General features: G+C 38.8%; 1 protein-coding gene across 7 annotated transcripts in view; it reads left to right on the plus strand.

Annotated features, from left to right (window-relative positions):
- RYR2 (ryanodine receptor 2) overlaps positions 1 to 19,605 on the plus strand; it is an 830,734-nt gene that overhangs the window by 431,303 nt on the left and 379,826 nt on the right. For all 7 annotated transcript variants that reach the window (XM_061404941.1, XM_061404935.1, XM_061404936.1 and 4 more), the window contains one exon: positions 12,067 to 12,162. In XM_061404941.1, the coding sequence (XP_061260925.1) occupies positions 12,067 to 12,162 (96 nt within the window). The remainder of the gene's footprint in view (positions 1 to 12,066; positions 12,163 to 19,605) is intronic.

A 19,605-nucleotide genomic window follows, 5' to 3' on the forward strand; every position in this document is an offset into this window, starting at 1 on the left:
TTCTTGCAGAAAGGTAGACAGTAGAGCCTCTCGTGTAGTTATGTATAAAATACACCTTTTCCTTCTTTTACTTCAGCAGTTTTGTTTAGCATGGAGAGAAAAGGGAGATGGAGGGAATGATAATCTATAACAATTTAAAAATTTGATGTGAATATATTTAATATGTGTTTTAGATACAGAATGACAAAAGTAGATTGCCATCTGGAAGACCTGGGGATCTTACAGACACTGATATTCATAGTTTGAAAAGCATCACTGGGACATGCTTTCATACATCTTTTTTGGCATCCACACAATTAATCTGCAGGAGGCTTACAAGCCAGGATAATTTTCTAAAAATGTCTAAAAAATGCTCTTTGGTAAACTCTCTCTGTGAATACTCATTTTATGAAAATTCAGAGTATAAAACAAACAGGGTAGACATCTTCTCTTTTAGGAAGGCATAAGTTACCAGTTTCTGAATCTTTAAAGACTGAGGAAGGGTAGAGCAAGGAAAGATTTTTGCAGATCCAGAGTATTTTCCCAGTATCTTAGGGACACAGATTTTCCTAAATGCCCTAAAACACTGTGGGAAGGCAGTCAAGGGGTAGAAAAGAAGGGCATTGGCTTCAAACACACTCATACCAGATATTACCCTGGCAATCGTACTTACAGTTTTTTCTCATCTTGTTCTCAGGAAACCCTAAAAAGACATTTCATTACCAAGACACATTACTTTTTTTCCAACTTGGTAATGATCTCATGGCTATGAAATGAAAGTCATTAATTTTGATAGGAATTCATTATCTAATCAAGCTTGTGAGATACCTGTTTTCTTAATTTGCTTGTATACTACCATGACCCTGCCCTTCTAAACTTTCTAGACAGAATTCCAGCAGGAAAAGATTGTGGGGGAGGGGGGCTGCATAGCTCAGGACCTGAGCACAGACTCAGGGATCAAAATTGTCTGGCTTTAAGTCTTGGCTCCACCGTGAGCTGTGTGTGCACGAAGAGCTTTTTCTTCTCCTTTACAGGAAAGCTGGGGACTTCCCTGGTGGTCCAGTGATTAAGACTCCATGTTTCCAATGCACGAGACCTATCCTTGATCAGGGAAGTAGATCCTACATTCTGCAACTAAAGGTCTCGCATGCCACAGTGAAGACTGAAGATCCCATGTGCTGCAACAAAGATCTGGGGCAGCCAAATTAATTAATATTTTAAAATATTATATAAGAAAGCTGCTGTTCTCACCCCTCAGGGTAGAGAGAGGGGAGAAGATAGCAAATTGCCCATCTCTGGCAATAAGGGTGCCCTTCTACTTCCAGATGCAGGGAATGGAGGTGAATCTTTCATGTGAGAGATTTATTTCCTGCTTTTAGGGAGACAGATGGGGGAATCAGAGTGTCCATCTTGCTTTGGCCATTTCTTAAGTAACTTTAATTCAAAATACTCAATCATCCATGGAGGCATATTTTGGGGCAGCCTGCTCTGGGCCCTCACAGACTACTGTCTTAAATTCTCCAACAACATTCTGATGGGTTTTTTGTTGGTTTATTTATGGTTGACAAGACTTAAGAGCACCTGAACATTTTAAATATCCTTCTGGATTCTAGTTCTATTTCCTCCCCATTTGTCAGTGTTGTTTAAGGCCTGTTCTCATAGTATTTCTAGGTTTTGAATGTAAATTCCAAGAAGGAATATAGTTTGGTTTTTTGTTGTGTCTCCAGCACCTAGAATAGTCCTTGATACAAAGCAGATAGTATTTATTGAATAATTTTTAAAATTTTATTATATTAAGATGGGCTCAATAAAGGACAGAAATGGTATGGACCTAACAGAAGCAGAAGATATTAAGAAGAGGTAGCAAGAATACACAGAAGAACTGTACAAAAAGATCTTTATGACCCAGATAATCACGATGGTGTGATCACTGACCTAGAGCCAGACATCCTGGAATGTGAAGTCAAGTGGGCGTTAGAAAGCATCATTATGAACAAAGCTAGTGGAGGTGATGGAATTCTGGTTGAGCTATTTCAAATCCTGAAAGATGATGCTGTGCAAGTGCTGCACTCAATATGCCAGCAAATTTGGAAAACTCAGCAGTGGCCACAGGACTGGAAAAGGTCAGTTTTCATTCCAATCCCAACGAAAGGCAATGCCAAAGAATGCTCAAACGACCGCACAATTGCAGTCATCTCACATGCTAGTAAAGTAATGCTCAAAATTCTCCAAGCCAGGCTTCAGCAATACGTGAACTGTGAACTTCCAGATGTTCAAGCTGGTTTTAGAAAAGGCAGAGGAACCAGAGACCAAATTGCCAACATCTGCTAGATTATGGAAAAAGCAAGAGAGTTCCAGAAAAATATCTCTTTCTGCTTTACTGACTATGCCAAAGCCTTTGACTGTGTGGATCACAATAAACTGTGGAAAATTCTGAAAGAGATGGGAATACCAGACCACCTGACCTGCCTCTTGAGAAATCTGTATGCAGGTCAGGAAGCAACAGTTAGAACTGGACATGGAAAAACAGACTGGTTCCAAATAGGAAAAGGAGTACGTCAAGGCTGTATATTGTCACCCTGTTTATTTAACTTCTATGCAGAGTACATCATGAGAAACGCTGGGCAGGAAGAAGCACAAGCTGGAATCAAGATTGCTGAGAAAAATATCAATAACCTCAGATATGCAGATGACACCACTCTTATGACAGAAAGTGAAGAGGAACTAAAAAGCCTCTTGATGAAGGTGAAAGAGGAGAATGAAACAGTTGGCTTAAAACTCAACATTCAGAAAATGAAGATCATGGCATCCGGTCCCATCACTTCATGGGAAATAGATGGGAAACAGTGGAAACAGTGTCACACTTTATTGTTTTGGGCTCCAAAATCACTGCAGATGGTGACTGCAGCCATGAAATTAAAAGACGGTTACTCCTTGGAAGAAAAGTTATGACCAACCTGGATAGCATATTGAAAAGCAGAGACATTACTTTGCCAACAAAGGTCCATCTAGTCAAGGCTATGGTTTTTTCAGTGGTCATGTATGGTTGTGAGAGTTGGACTGTGAAGAAGGCTGAGCGCTGAAGAATTGATGCTTTTGAACTGTGGTATTGGAGAAGACTCTTGAGAGTCCCTTGGACTGCAAGGAGATCCAACCAGTCCATTCTGAAGGAGATCAGCTCTGGGATTTCTTTGGAAGGAATGATGCTGAAGCTGAAACTCCAGTCTTTTGGCCACTTCATGTGAAGAGTTGACTCATTGGAAAAGACTCTGATGCTGGGAGGGGTTGGGGGCAGGAGGAGAAGGGGACGACAGGATGAGATGGCTGGATGGCATCCCTGACTCGATGGACGTGAGTTTGAGTGAACTCCGGGAGTTGGTGATGGACAGGGAGACCTGGCGTGCTGCGATTCATGGGGTCGCGAAGAGTCGGACACAACTGAGTGACTGAACTGAACTGAACTGATTGAAGGATAATTACTTTACAGAATTTTGTTTAAAGTGAGCATTTTCTTGGAATTCTATAAATCTTCTAATCCATCTGTAATTTTCTGATTTTATATTTTGAGAAATTCTGAATTAGAGTTTAAAATACAAAAGCATGAGGACATGGAGATGTTAGGATACTAATAAGCAATGTAGAATATTGTTAATAATGGTCTTTCAGTACCTGCAAGTATTACTTGTATTTCATATTCTGATTGGATAACAGTTTAAAGATTTAAAGATTTTTGTTGTTCAGTCATGTCCAACTCTTCGTGGCCCCATGGACTGCAACACATCAGGCTTCCCTGGCCCTCACCACCTCAAACTCATGTGCATTGCGTCGGTGATGCCATCCAACCATCTCCTCCTGTGTCATTCCCTTCTCCTCCTGCCTTTAATCTTTTCCGACATCAGAGTCTTTTCTAATGAGTTGGCTCTTTATATCAGGTGGCCAAAGTATTGGAACTTCAGCTTCAGCATCAGTCCTTCCAATGAATATTCAGAACTGATTTCCTTTACCATTGACTTGTTGGATCTCCTTGTAGTCCAAGGGACTCTCAAGAGTCTTCTCCAACACCGCAGTTCAAAAGCATCAATTCTTCGGCGCTCAACCTTCTTTGTGGTCCAATTCTCACATCCATACATCACTACTGGAAAAACCATAGCTTTGACTAGACTGACCTTTTTGGCAAAGTAATGCCTCTGCTTTTGAATATGCTATCTAGGTTGGTCATAAGTTTTCTTTCAAGGAGCAAGTGTCTTTTAATTTCATGGCTGCGGTCACCATCTGCAGTGGTTTGGGAGCCCCCCAAAATAAAATCTGTCACTGTTTCTGTTGTTTCCCCATATTGTTTTTTTTTTTTTATTCAGTCAACATCAGAAAGAATTCAGTGAACATGCATGTCCTTTATGAAACTTAGTTCAAAGTGTGCTTATAGTATTGAAGTTTTACTGTACTTAACCACTGATCTTACTCCATAAGAGACTAAATACCATTTATTCCTTAAGAGATAACATACATGGTAAGTTTCAGAGAATGCTCAAGGTTATAGTAAGACAGAGTATCTGATCTAAAGGAGCTTAAAATGTACTCAAAGAAGACCTGCAGACAATTGTATTATATTCACACTTTATTTAAACTTATATTTGCAGCGCCAACCATAGCGCCTGATGCACTTATGTTAATATTTCTTAAATAAATGAGGAAAAGTAGTCTGATGGGTGAAAGGTTTTAACTTCCCTTCAGGCCCATTAGCCAACAATGACAAGAGTATTTTAAGGTATAGCATGCATGTCTTCCTTTGAAGAAACAACATTTGTCTTGAGTTTGTTTGTTTCTGTACTTAGAAACACCTTGTAAATTTGCCATTTTCTTTGGACATGAGAGCGGCTCTCTGGATTTCCCTTTTGGCTCGGCTGGTAAAGAATCCTGCAGTGCAGGAGACCTGGGTTTGATCTCTGGGTTGGGTAGATCCCCTGGGGAAGGGAAAGGCTACCCACTCCACTCCAGTATTCTGACCTGGAGAATTCCATGGACTGTATAGTCCACGGGGTCGCAAAGAGTCGGACATGACTGAGCGACTTTCACTTTCACTATAGCATTAAACACATGTAAACCACTTTACGCATCCACATGCACACACAAACAGTAGCAAATCCCTGCTATTGGACTTCAGCTGTGGCCTGATCCCTGAGGTTTCGTTGGCTTGGTCCATGTTCCAGCTTCATGAGCTGAGATGGGCTTAAGACTTGCCTGTGATATCTGTACACTTTGCGGGGGTTATTTGGTTACACTGTCTCCCACTTTCATACTTCTTTCTTATTATCTAATGTTTCTCTGAGGTTACATAGTATCTTAGTTACAGACTATCACCCCCTCACTCATATACACTTCCATTCTATTGAACAATTGTGAGTCATTTATTTATTTTTTTATTTATAGAATTTATTACGCCTTCAGAAAGTCCTTGTACAGGATCATATCACAGGGCATGACTTTTTCCTCCTAACTTCATTCATCTCCCCTCCCCCATTTTATTTTTTATTTTTTTGTCCACACATGTGGCACGTGGGATCTTGGTTCTTGAAGCAGGGATTGAAACCCTGCTCCCTGCAGTGGAAGTGCAGAGTCTTAAGAGTCTTAACCACTGGACCACCAGGTCTATCCTTTCCCCCCTGCTATAGAATAAGAAAATTTCCCCCTTTGACCCAGGGAGTCCCACACTTATCAATCAAGGTCTCTTTCTATCCCGGGCACCTACCAGAAGCTTTTTCTCAAAAAATCAGCTCTTACCGTCTAAGGAATATTCTAAAAAATAATATTCCTTCATTCTGTGTACATACTTACATCAAAATGGGCTCATATTCTCCATATCCTTATATAGCATTTGTTTCCACTGACTTCTATATTGTGGGCATCTTTCCTTGGCAGTAACTATAAGCTGTCATCAGGCTTTAGTGGATGTATTCTACCCAACTGATGGGATGTGTCATCATTTATTTAGCCCACATTCAAGCTGTTTTCAAAGCTTTGCTATTATAAACAGTGTTAGGAAGAGTGTTCTTGCATTTCTCTGTATACTTTTTCATTACTTTAGAAACTCCCTTAACTGATTTCTTCAAGACTAACTTGCTGAATTTAGTAGATCACACTTTATCTGTAAAACATACTCTGCACGTGCACACACATGTACACTTGTCTGGATAATGTTCCAGAGGCATTCTAATAGAGTTAAGTTTTTTTTTTTTTTTAGAAGTACATACATTTTCAGAGTCTATGATGATCATCATATGTTTCACCTTTGACTTATTCTAACATATTTCTCTCTCATTGGAGTAATGAACCCACAACAAACTGTGGAAAATTCTTAGAGAGATAGGAATACCAGACCACCTGACCTGCCTCCTGAGAAATCTGTATGCAGGTCAGGAAGCAACAGTTAGAACTGAACATGGAACTACAGACTGGTTCCAAATTGGGAAAGGAGTATACCAAGCCTGAATATTGTCACCCTGCTTATTTAGCTTATATGCAGAGTACATCATGAGAAATGCTGGGCTGGATGAAGCAAGCTGGAATCAAGATTGCTGGGAGAAATATCAATAACCTCAGATATGCAGATGACACCACCCTTATGGCAGAAAGTGAAGAAGAACAAAGGAGCCTCTTGATGAAATTGAAGAGGAGAGTGAAAAAGTTGGCTTAAAACTCAACATTCAGAAAACTAAGATCATGGCATCTGGTCCCTTCACTTCATGGCAAACAGATGGAGAAACAGTGGAAACAGTGACAGACTTTATTTTTTGGGGCTCCAAAAGCAGTGCAGATGGTGATTGCAGCCATGAAATTCAAAGATGCTTGCTCCTTGGAAGAAAACTTATGACCAACCTAGACAGCATATTAAAAAGCAGAGACATTACTTTGCCAACAAAGGCCTGTCTAGTCAAGGCTATGGTTTTTCCAGTGGTCATGTATGGATGTGAGAGTTGGACTATAAAGAAAGCTGAGCCCTGCAGAATTGATGCTTTTGGACTCTGGTGTTGGAGAAGACTCTTGAGAGTCCCTTGGACTGCAAGGAGATCAAGCCTATTATTGGTAAAGGAAATCAGTCCTGAATATTCATTGAAAGGACTGATACTGAAGCTGAAGTTGCAATACTTTTGCCACCTGATGCGAAGAACCGACTCATTCGAAAAGACCCTGATGCTGGGAAAGATTGAGGGTAGGAGAAGAAGGGGACGACAGAGGATGAGATGATTAAATGGAATTACTGTCTTGATGGACATGAGATTGAGTAAACCTGGGAATTGGTGATGGACAGGGGGGCCTGGCATGCTGCAGTCCAAGGGGTTGCAAAGAGAGACTGAACTGAACTGAACGCACTACTGATTCAGTTCAGTTCAGTCGCTTAGTTGTGTCCAGCTCTGTGGACCCCATGAATCGCAGCACGCCAGGCCTCCCTGTCCATCACCAACTCCTGGAGTTCACTCAGACTCAGGTCCATTGAGTTAGTGATGCCATCCAGCCATCTTATCCTCTGTCGTCCCCTTCTCCTCCTGCCCCCAATCCCTCCCAGCATCAGAGTCTTTTCCAATGAGTCAGCTCTTCGCATGAGGTGGCCAAAGTATTGGAGTTTCAGCTTTAGCATCAGTCCTTCCAAAGAACACCCAAGGCTGATCTCCATTATAATGGACTGGTTGGATCTCCTTGCAGTCCAAGGGACTCTCAAGAGTCTTCTCCAACACCACAGTTCAAAAGCATCAGTTCTTCAGTGCTCAGCTTTCTTCACAGTCCAACTCTCACATCCATACATGACCACTGGAAAAACCATAGCCTTGACTATTAGCCTAGACGGACTGATAGTTATTTATAAATTGCCTCCTTGTATAAGATTTGGGGATATGTATTCATAGCTAAGAGTTTCCTTTAGTTTTCTGATATGCATACCCTCTTTATTAGGTGTAGATAGCAAAGTTATGCTGTCTTGATAAAATATATTGGAAGGGTTTTCTTAGTTTCTTTACTTTGGAACAGTTTAACATAGCAGTGACTTATTTCCTGAATTTAGAAAAAATGTTTTTGACTTTGACATACTTCTAAATATTACTCATTGTTTGTTATTCTATTTAGATTTTCTTCTTTGGGTCAATTTTCATGAAAAAATTATTTTAAAGGCATCCTTTTTCTAAATGTTTAAAAATTTCAGTACAGCAATAAGTGGCTGTGTATGATTCCTGTTCCTCTTAATTATGTCCTTTTTTTTTCTTGATTAAAGTTATTGGCATTTAGCTTATATTTTGAAGGGAGGGAGTCCTTGAGAGTGTTGATCAGTCCTATTATTTCAATTTATTACATAGATCACTTCTACTATTTCTAACTTATTTTTTTTTATTTCTAACTTATTAATGTCTACTTTTATTGCTCTATTTCTTTTTTCTGTTCTACTTATTTTTTATATTCTCTTTGAATGTTTTGGAAGGAATGTTTAGTTAACATTTTTCACTCTGTTAATAGCAATTCAGTTCAGTCACTCAGTCACGTCAGAATTTTTGTGACCCTACAGAGTGCAGCACGCCAGACTTCCCTGTGCATATTCAACTCCTGGAGCTTACTCAAACTCATGTCCATCTAGTCAGTGATGGCATCCAACCTTCTAATCCTCTCTCGTCCCCTTCTCCTGCCTTCAATCTTTCCCAGCATCAGAGTCTTTTCAAATGAGTCAGCTCTTCACATGAGATGGCCAAAGTATTGGAGCTTCAGCTTCAGCATCAGTCCTTCAAATGAATATTCAGGACTGATTTCTTTTACCATTGACTGGTTGGATCTCCTTGCAGTCCAAGGGACTCTCAAGAGTCTTCTCCAACACCACAGTTCAAAAGCATCAATTCTTCGGTGCTCAGTCTTCTTCACAGTCCAACTCTCACATCCATACAGGACTACTGGAAAAACCATAGCTTTGACTAGACAGACCTTTGTTCGCAAAGTAATGTCTCTGCTTTTTAATATACTGTCTAGGTTGTTCATAAGTTTTCTTCCAAGGAGGAAGCGTCTTTGAATTTCATGGCTACAGTCCCCATCTGCAGTGATTGTGGAGCCCCAAAAATAAATTTTGCCACTGTTTCCATTGTTTTCCCATCTATTTGCCATGAAGTTATGGGACCAGATGCCATGATCTTAGTTTTTTGAATGTTGATTTTTAAGCCACCTTTTTCACTCTCCTGTTTCAATTTCATCAAGAGGCTCTTTAGTTCTTCTTTGCTTTCTGCCATAAGGATGGTGTCATCTGCATATCTGAGGTTACTGATATTTCTCCTGGGAATCTTGATTCTAGCTTGTGCTGCATCCATCCTGGCATTTCTCATGATGTAGTCTGCATATAAGTTAAATAAGCAGGGTGACAATATACAAGCTTGACATAATCTTTTCCCGACTTGGAACCAGTCTGTTGTTCCATATTCAGTTCTAACAGTTTGCTATGATCCACACAGTCAAAGGCTTTGGCATAGTCAGTGTTGCAGAAATAGATGTTTTTCTGGAACTCTTTTGCTTTTTTGATGATCCAACCTATGTTGGCAATTTGCTCTCTGGTTCCTCTAACTTTTCTAAATCCAGCTTGAACATCTGGAGGTTCACAGTTCTTGTACTGTTGAGGCCTGGCTTGGAGAATTTTGAACATTTCTTTGCTAGTGTTTGAGATGAGTACAATTGTATGGTAGTTTGAACATTCTTTTACATTGCCTTTCTTTGGGATTGGAATGAAAACTGACCTTTTCCAGTCCTGTGGCCACTGCTGAGTTTTCCAAATTTGCTGGCATAGTGAATGCAACACTTTCACAACATCATCTTTTAGGATCTGAAATAGCTCCACTGGAATTCCGTCACCTTCACTAGCTTTGTTCGTAGTGATGTTTCCTATCGGGAGACCCAGGTTCGATTCCTGAGTCAGGAGGATCCCCTGGAGAAGGAAATGGCAATCCACTCCAATACTCTTGCCTGGAAAATCCCATGGACGGAGGAGCCTGATAGGCTACAGTCCATGGGGTCGAAAAGAGTTGGACAGGACTGAGGGACTTCACTTTCACTTTCACTTGACTTCACATTCCAGGATGTCTGGCTCTAGGTCAGTGATCACACCATCGTGATTATCTGGGTCATGAAGATCTTTTTTGTACAGTTCTTCTCAGTATTCCTGCCACCTCTTCTTAATATTTTCTGCTTCTGTTAGGTCCATACCATTTCTGTCCTTTATCGAGCCCATCTTTGCATGAAATGTTCCCTTGGTATCTCTAATTTTCTTGAAGAGATCTCTAGTCTTTCTCATTCTATTGTTTTCCTCTATTTCTTTGCATTCATCACTGAGGAAGGCTTTCTTATCTCTTCTTGCTATTCTTTGGAACTCTGGTTACTGGCTCTTATTGGTTCCAGAGCTGGAGAAGAGCCTAAGTAATTGAATGCATCACCTTGTAATATTTGTACAAATGTTATTGAATGTATCACCTTGTAATATTTGTACAAATGTTATGGGGCTGCATTCACAAATGAGCTTTTCTTATGTAGTTGAACAAACCTAAGCCTTCTTGTCTTTTGTGTCATTATTGCTTTTGTTCCTCTCAGGCCAGGTAACAGCTTTTGGGAGGAAAAAAGAGGAAATATGGAGTATTTTAGTTTCACTGAACCCTGTTGCTCTTAACAAGGAGATGAACAGGTGGCATTCTCAAACTTCAGTTCTTTAAACTACCTCCTGGCACTACCAGATTTTAAAATTGTGATTTTTTTTCTTATAGGAACATATTTTTCACATTAAATATATTATATGTAAAATTAAAAAAAATAAACTGAGTAGCAAATAAAAAAAAATAAAAGTGAAAAACAAAAAACTAACAAACAAAAAAAAACATCATTTGCCATTTTTAAGCAGTTATACAGTTTCTGAACAATCTTATGGGCATAAGAGTAGAACTTACATAAAATATTTACCATATTTCCTTTAAAATAACTGAATGATTTAGAAATGAGTTTTATTTATTTTTTTAATTTATTTATTTTAATTGGAGGCTAATTACTTTACAATATTGTATTGGTTTTGCCATACATCAACATGAATCCACCATGGATGTACACATGTTCCCCATCCTGAACCCCCCTCCCAGTACCATCCCTCTGGGTCATCCCAGTGCACCAGCCCCAAGCATCCTGTATCCTGCATTGAACCTGGACTGGTGATTCATTTGTTATATGATATTATACATGTTTCAATGCCATTCTCCCAAGTCATCCCACCCTCTCCCTCTCCCACAGAGTCCAAAAGACTGTTCTATACATCTGTGTCTTTTTTTGCTGAGAAACGAGTTTTAAATTGAATATATCAATTAGGTTGAAAGATATCATAAAGGTCACATAGGCATTTCAGATAAAATGGGTTCTTTGGTTCGAGAGGTGTAGAAGACACTACTAGGTTAAAAAAAAGTTGAAATAGGTAACTTTACTGCAGAAAGTAGTTTCTAGAGGCTTTCATATGCATTGTGAATCTCTAAATGGAAAGAAGAGATGTGGGGTGGGGGGAAGGTTTTCAAACTCATTAGCCATCTGCCCTCACACCCTGTTTTTTCCTATAAAAATTTGATGATACATCTTTGTAGGTTTGTTACACTTACCTGTTGTGTCTTCTAGTATCTTGTGCTACTTTTTCAGAAAAACTGATGTTCTCTTAACTTCTTCATTATATAGGTGAGAAAATTGAACTCTAAGGAAATTAAATAATTTTTCACAGCTAATTAAAAGCAATGAGTATTAGAACCCAAGTGGGGAAAATCCCAGGACTAGTTTTTCCATTACCCTTCATTATTACTTGAAATATGAAATGTTACTTTCTCAAAATGTATTTCTTCTAATAAGCAGTGTTTTTACAGCCCCCATTAATAAATATCAGTTCAATTTTATGTGTATGTGTGTGTTTGTGTGTGTGTGTGTGTATTTGTATGTGTTTTTGGTATAAAATTAATGTATTATGTTTTTGATCCAATATTTTGTGCCTACTGTGGGCTTACTTTGGTTTTGAATTAGAAAATCACATAACCGTAAAATCTGCTTTTTCTTTTGCAGCGGCATTAATTAGAGGAAATCGTAAAAACTGTGCTCAATTTTCTGGCTCCCTTGACTGGTTAATCAGCCGACTGGAAAGACTGGAAGCTTCTTCTGGTATGTTTTCTAACATCTCCTTTTTATGATATAGTATACCTTTTTTTCTATTTTATGTCATTTAAGACATACAAACAGATTCAATTTTTACTGATGGCTGAAATCATTGGTATTTTCATTAATTATTTCTGAAAAGCAATGTAAGAGTATCTTCATCATTTACATTTATAAAAGAATCAAGTTCAGAAAGCCACTGAAGTGCCAGAATTCTCATTATTTTTCAAATCAACTCTTCCTAATGTACTAATACATTGGTGGTTTAGTCATTAAGTGGTGTCCGACTCTTGTGACCCCATGGACTCTAGCCTGCCAGACCCCTCTGTCCATGGAATTCTCCAGGCAAGAATATTGGAGTGGGTTACCATTTCCTTTTCCAACTTAGCACCTTACAATACTCTACAGATAAAAATATTTGTTTGAGTGAATTGTTTTTGTTTTTTAGTTTAAGTGAATTTAATTTGAAAAAAATAGATTGGTTTGGAATTCCCATTTAAAATTTTTCTTTAATTATGTGGACAGATTGGGGAAAAAAAATGGGTTTCTAAATCATATAGGATAATAGTTTATTTTTTAATTTTTTTGAACAATAGTATTTTTATTCAGAGTCAAATCATAATATGTGATTATTGTTACTAAGTTGGAAGATACAAAAGCATAGAAATGCTTTTTCAAAAGTTAATCATGTTCCCATCAACCAGAGATATTTACTGTTAGCATTTAATAGCATTTAACTTGCTATTCCAAGTCTTCATTCCTTTTACTTTGTATTGAAATTTGTATTTCTATAGAAAAGTTTGTAAATATAAGTGTACAGATCAGTTCGTTTTCACAAATAGGATGTATTTGTGTAACAACCGGTTAACAAACAGAATATTATCACCTATCAGAAACATACCCTGGAACCTTCTTCCAGAACCTTCTTCCACTCATCCACTCCTCTGCCCCAGCTCCTAAGTATTAATGTCATAGATTTATTCTGCCAATTTTTGAACTCTGTGTAACTGGAATCATGCAGAATAAATTTTTGTGTGTCTGGTTTCTTTCATTCAGTATATTTGTGAGATTCAGTCACTAATTTATTTTAAAGGGCTTTAGTAAATACAAATAAAAGTCTGCATCATTGTAAAATAGTTAAAGACCATACAATCAGATATGTCTGTGTCTAACAAGAATGTTATTTTTGTATTGATGTTGTGGAGATGTACCCATGCATTCTGTGGTACAGCAGTTTGCCTCAAGGACATCCCAAGCTGAGTCTCTTGCTCCTACGTCAGTTCACGTAGTATTCCATTAGTTGCTCTTCTATAGTACTAATGCCCACTTCTGTTACTTATATTTCCTCTCCATTGCCTATAGTAGTGGTGAACTCCTTCAAGTCGGGGGCTCAGTTTTATTCATCTTTGTGTTCTTTGCATCTACCATACTGTCTGGCACCTAGTAGGTACTTTATAGCATTTGTTGAATGAATGGTTAAATTCACTTAAGAAAATACTTCTCAATACAGAAATAATTCCATGGCTGTGTATGATAGAGACCCATTCAGGGACATGTTTGTTGAAGTTGAATGACTAGAGAGATAGAAGTACAGATGGTTGTGGTCAAAGGAGGTTGGTTTTAAGTCAGAGAACAGAATTTCAGAGTTTAAGATTGAATAACTTAGAAATCTAATGTAAGAGAAATATGAGTAACACTGAGTTCTAAGGCATTGCTGGATCATTGGGTGACAAAAATAAAAAAGCAGATTGTTGAGATAAAAAGGTATAATAATTATGAGACAAAGATTTCAGGGTACCACAGTGTGAGTGAGATGACTATGAATCAATATAGAATATATTCATTAAGGAAAAACTGAAAAGCTACTATGAGGAAGTGATCAGATAGTAGTAAGATGATGGCAGGGATTGCAAAAATGGATAAATTCTTGATTCAAAGCATCTAGAGTTATTGGCAAGTTCCAGTGTATACAAAAAAGAGTGTGCTGGTGTCTTTCACTGGCCCAGGGAGCATGTAGAAAGAGAAAGGAACAGAGCAACCTTCAGCATGAAGTATGAGTTCTATACATTGCTTCACTTTTTAAAATATGCGCAGCAAAAAGAAAAAAAAAAACTCAAAGGAAAAGGGGAGAAAGAGAAGGAAAAAACAGAGCAGAGCATCCTTTGACCTTTTTAACAAACAAAACTTGGGTCCACTTGTCCTCACACAGTAAAGCCAGTCTATGGACACTGGGTTGGATTGAACCAACATTAAATAAATCCAGCATTTATTGCAGGATGCCAGGCTGGTGGAATGGGCAGCTCACACTCCAAAGTGTGAGTGTGATGACTTTCGGGGAAGCCATCAACAAAAGTGGGGGTGGGAGCCGCAGAGTGCATGATCAGCTCATGCACAGTTGTCAGATTGGTTGGCATCAAGGCGAAGTCTTCAGCATCATCAGCCTTCTAGTTTCAAACAGTATAGAGTCTATGTGATTGTGGTCAGCAGTTTTCATCTGGTTGTGTCTGCTTCCTGTAAAAACAACTTAGGAATGTGTGTCAGGTCTTTATCTTTATCTTTTGGGATCTGGGAGTCTGGTGATTCAGCCATATGAAGGATTTGTTGTCTAAATTGTTACCAGTTTCCCAATTCAATGCTATTCCTTTTTTTTTTTTTTTTAACATCTTCACATTTCTGAATCATTAACTCTTTTTTTAATATTAAAAGTCACATAATATACAATTTTAACCATATTTTACTGTACAATTCAGTGGCATTAATTTCATACAAATGGTAAAACTCTCACCATCATCTGTCTCCCAAATTTTTCACCTTCCTAAGCTGAAATTCTGCCCCATTAAACACTTAGCTCCCTATCTCCCCTCTCTACCCCACCCCTAGCCTCTGGCTTCTGACATTTACCAATGTGCTTTTATGAATTTGGATTTTGCTGGTGAATCTATTACTGCAAAGCAGAAATACAGACACAGATGTAGAGAACAAATGTATGGACACCAAGCAGCTGTGAGGGGTATGAATTGGAGATTGGGATTGACCTGACTACTACATATGAAGTTGGATGGCTGGTGAGGGTCCACTGTATAGCAGAGGTGGAAAAAATACAATCTCTTTTTAGGATATATATTAAGTTAACCTTAAAAATGCATTCAAGTATACATTAGTTACAGACAATACTATTTGATTCCTAATCATTAACTCTTTTAAGACTTAATGGAGGCCTGAGAGACTAAAGCAAAAGCCTTTTTACTTCAGAGAACAGGGACATCGAGACTGGTATATGGTTTCAAGCTCAGCCACACAGAGTCCACTGTTTAGTATTCAATTCAGTCAGTTAAAGGCACGGATCTATTGGCTGCACATCCCTACTTGATGTGATCATTTCCCAATCCAGCTGCTAGTAGCAGATATTTCTACTTAAAATAGAAGCCTTGTGCTCAGAGAAGGCAAACTGAAAGTCAGGAGTAGGAAGGGTCCTTAGAGAATGCTTCCCCTCACATTCTCACTTTGGAGGAAGAAAATTGAGGCACAAAACCTTGCAATGACTGCTTTGAAATGCTGGAATTAACTTTTATAGCCAAGATGAAAACCAGCTCCCTCATATCAGGCTTGAAATATTAATATGTTCACTATGCCTGATAGCCTCCTATATTTTAAGTATCTAAAATATTTTTCACGAAACAAGTGAAAAACAAATATTTTTCTCTACTGTGGAGAGTACAGTACAAGTTTCAGTGAACTCTTTTTTTCCCCCCCTAGAGGAAGTAGAACATTGCTCAGTTTTTAAAATAGACAGAAACAATAAAGCTCTGCATATATATGTGTGTCCTCACACAGAAATAATATAAATATATTTCAGTCATGCTGTATTGTTTACTGAGGGCTTCCACATGCATCATCTTATTTTCTCTCTATCTGGGATTGCTGAACACACATGCCCCGCTGCTTGTCAGTCTCCCAACTGTGTTAGTAGCTTCTGTGTCAGAATATGAGCAGCAGAACAGAGCTGGGGGTCTGACATCTGTCACTTGCCTTCAGAAAAGGGCAGTGGACAAAACTCAAAATAAACTTGTGCACAATTAAGTAGAAAGCTGTGAAGTCTTGAGAAGAGTCAGCAGGAGGATGTGTTAATGAAAAAAGCTTACCTAGTTTAGGTTCCACCAGAAGTAGACCTTGAGACAAGGATCGAAAGGCAAGTTTATTTGCGATTTGAGTGGACGTGAGACAGGTAGAGAGGGTATGTTGGTAAAGCAAGTTACACCCATGGGTACTTGAGGCTTTTATTTTTCTGGTGTGAAGGGAAATTCTGCAAACACCTGCATTAGCATTATCCCACCTGAGAGGCGAGGGAGTTGGAGTATTCATAACCAGTTTGTCTTCTGTAGTTGAGTGGCGCTGTCTCCTGAGGACATTAATTGTACGGCTCCTCTAGGTGCTGCTGGAGTCACAGCAAATCTTAAAACAAAGAAATGCAGACTCTGGCAGTTCAAAGTAGGCAGCGTTCACCAAATAGAGAAGGTGAGAGTCTGACCAGGGCAGTATCCACTATCCTGCTGCTGCTGCTAAGTCGCTTCAGTCGTGTCCGACTCTGTGTGACCTCATGGACTGCAGCCTACCAGGCTTCTCCGTCCATGGGATTCTCCAGGCAAGAACACTGGAGTGGGTTGCTATTTCCTTGTCCAATCCACTACCCAGGCAACTGCTATTTCATTGTGATAGAAATAGGCAGCTTTCTTCTTTTTTTTAATGTTCTGCATTATCTAAAGTTGCCCAATATCACCACTGCATAAAGCCTTATTAGACTATCTAATCAGTTTATAAGAATATCCATTATGCATTTTTTTGGTGGGGTATGGGGGGATAAATTAGACAATGTCCCAAACTTCCTGTGTGATTCTGTGCCTGGGCCAAATTTAATTGAAAAGACAAGATTTGTATAAAAAATACTGTTGATTGAGTTGATGTAATCCACTCAGGCTCGGTGTTTCTTTAGAATTTTTTTCAGCCCTTAAGATACTTTTTCAGAAGGTGGTTAAGAACAATCAGCTGCTCAGGAGGCTGACTATTTTTTTCTTATCTTTTATATAGTCTGTTCCCCCAGATAGTTTTGCAGGGATCAAAGTGGGCTTCTTGTGGATTCCTGCTAATTCCTCCTGTACTTAGCAAGTGCCAAGAATGGTGTTCCTTCTGGGTTTAAGCAGAATAAGGGGCTGAGAGTGGTCCTGAATTGCCAGAGTTTTGTGCTGACATACAGTACAGCTTTTGTTACCTGGAAGCATGGCAATTTAAAGCGTCCAAAGATGTCATAGCTATTTCTTGCAGAGTGTAAACCAGTCATTTTTCAAAGGAAAAGCTTTGTAGCTACTGGAATAATTTATCACAGAAGATTGTGTTTAGGAAACTCCTCCACCTTACTATCTACTTAGGTGTAATCAGTTGAGTTAGAAAGAGTATGGGCTCACAGGATATTGTATGAGATCCAGTATTAGGGACGTAGATACAGCTAACCTTCTAAAGTGATACTAGCAATCCAAGCAACACCAGTGATACCAGAGAAGGAGACCATTTTCTAGGAGATAGCCATAAAAAAGTGTCTTTAGCTCTTGATTGAAAGCCTTTGATTTTGCAGAAAGTCAGCTATGTTAAACCCAGGAGATCATGTACCTGAACCATGTAAGAAACACTGAATCAGAATCACGGTTATATTGGAGACCTTTTAAAGAAAATCTTCTATGATAGTTTTTGGGATCAATATGTGTTTGACTCTGTAATACCACACAGTGATCATTTATTTGCATCCAGAGATTTCACCTTGAGCACAGTACAGTGATTGATGTTTTTAATAATGATCTTGGGTCATCAAGATATGTAAATGATGTTTAATGCTGATGGGTCACTAAATATAGGGGAACAGAATCTATATTTTTCAATGATAGTCACTGTAAGTGTTTGAAATCATGATGGCACCCCACTCCAGTACTCTTGCCTGCAAAATCCCATGGATGGAGGAGCCTGGTAGGCTGCAGTCCATGGGGTTGCTAAGAGTCAGACACGACTGAGCGACTTCACTTTGACTTTTCATTTTCATGCATTGGAGAAGGAAATGACAACCCACTCCAGTGTTCTTGCCTGGAGAATCCTAGGGACAGGGGAGCCTGGTGGGCTGCTGTCTATGGGGTTGCAGAGTCAGACACGACTGAAGTGACTTAGCAGCAGCAGCAGCATTAGAAGTTAAAGATTACTAATTTGATAGTTAGCTAAGACTCTTGTCAAAAATTAGTCATTTTTGAATGACACTAAAACAGTCCGTATACAGCCTACAGTATTTAGTAAAGCATTAAGTTGTAACTGGAAAGGAAAAAGAGGGAAGAGAATGGGGAATCTGGATTTGGAGGGCTTCCTGTATTTTGAATGTGAAAAATGAAAAACGAATTCTCCCAAAGTAAAGTCCAAATGAACAAGAACATTCTTTTCTGAATGCAAACATGATTCAAGTTGCTGGGTTATCCACAATCTTTATCCTATTTCAGAATGCCTTTCTACAAGCCCGTGTATGGGATTGATGGCAAACTACTTTTCTAGAAAATAGTTCTTGAAATATAAATCTTCAACTGTTTCATACTAGAGAAAAATTACCACTTTGCCACATAGAATTTATTTTATAATCATTTCCCATACTTACTGTTTAACCGCATAACTTATTTCTAACAATAGGCATTAAAGTGTGAAGGAAAACTGAAAGTGACTAGGCTGAGAGCATGACTGGCTTTTTTTTAAAAATAAATTTATTTATTTTAATTGGAGGCTATTAATTTACAATATTGTGGTGGTTTTTGCCATACACTGACATGAACCAGCCATGGGTGTACATATGTCCCCCATCCTGAACCCCCTCCCACCTCCCTCCTCATCCCATCCCTCAGGGTTGTCCCAGTGCATCGGGTTTGAGTGCCCTGTTTCATGCATCAGTCTTGGACTGGTCATCTATTTCACATATGGTAATATACATGTTTCAATGCTATTTTCTCAAATCGTCCTATGCTTGCCTTCTCCCACAGAGTCCAAAAGTCTGTTCTTTATATCTGTGTCTCTTTTGCTGTCTTACATATAGGGTCATTGTTGTCATCTTTCTAAATTCCATATATATGCATTAATATACTGTATTGGTGTTTTTCTTTCTGGCTTACTTCACTCTGTATAATAGGCTCCAGTTTCATCCACCTCATTAGAACTGATTCAAATGCATTCTTTTTAAGAGCTGAGTAATATTCCATTGTGTATGTGTACCACAGCTTTCTTATGATTTGTCTGCCAATGGACATCTAGGTTGCTTCCATGTCCTAGCTATTGTAAACAGTGCTGCAATGAACATTGGGGTGCACGTGTCTCTTTCAATTCTGGTTTCCTCGGTGTGTATGCCCAGCAGTGGGATTACACTGCTGGCCCAGCTGG

Source organism: Bos javanicus, chromosome 28, assembly GCF_032452875.1.
Source record: "Bos javanicus breed banteng chromosome 28, ARS-OSU_banteng_1.0, whole genome shotgun sequence".
In the NCBI taxonomy this organism is placed as follows: Eukaryota; Metazoa; Chordata; class Mammalia; order Artiodactyla; family Bovidae; genus Bos; species Bos javanicus.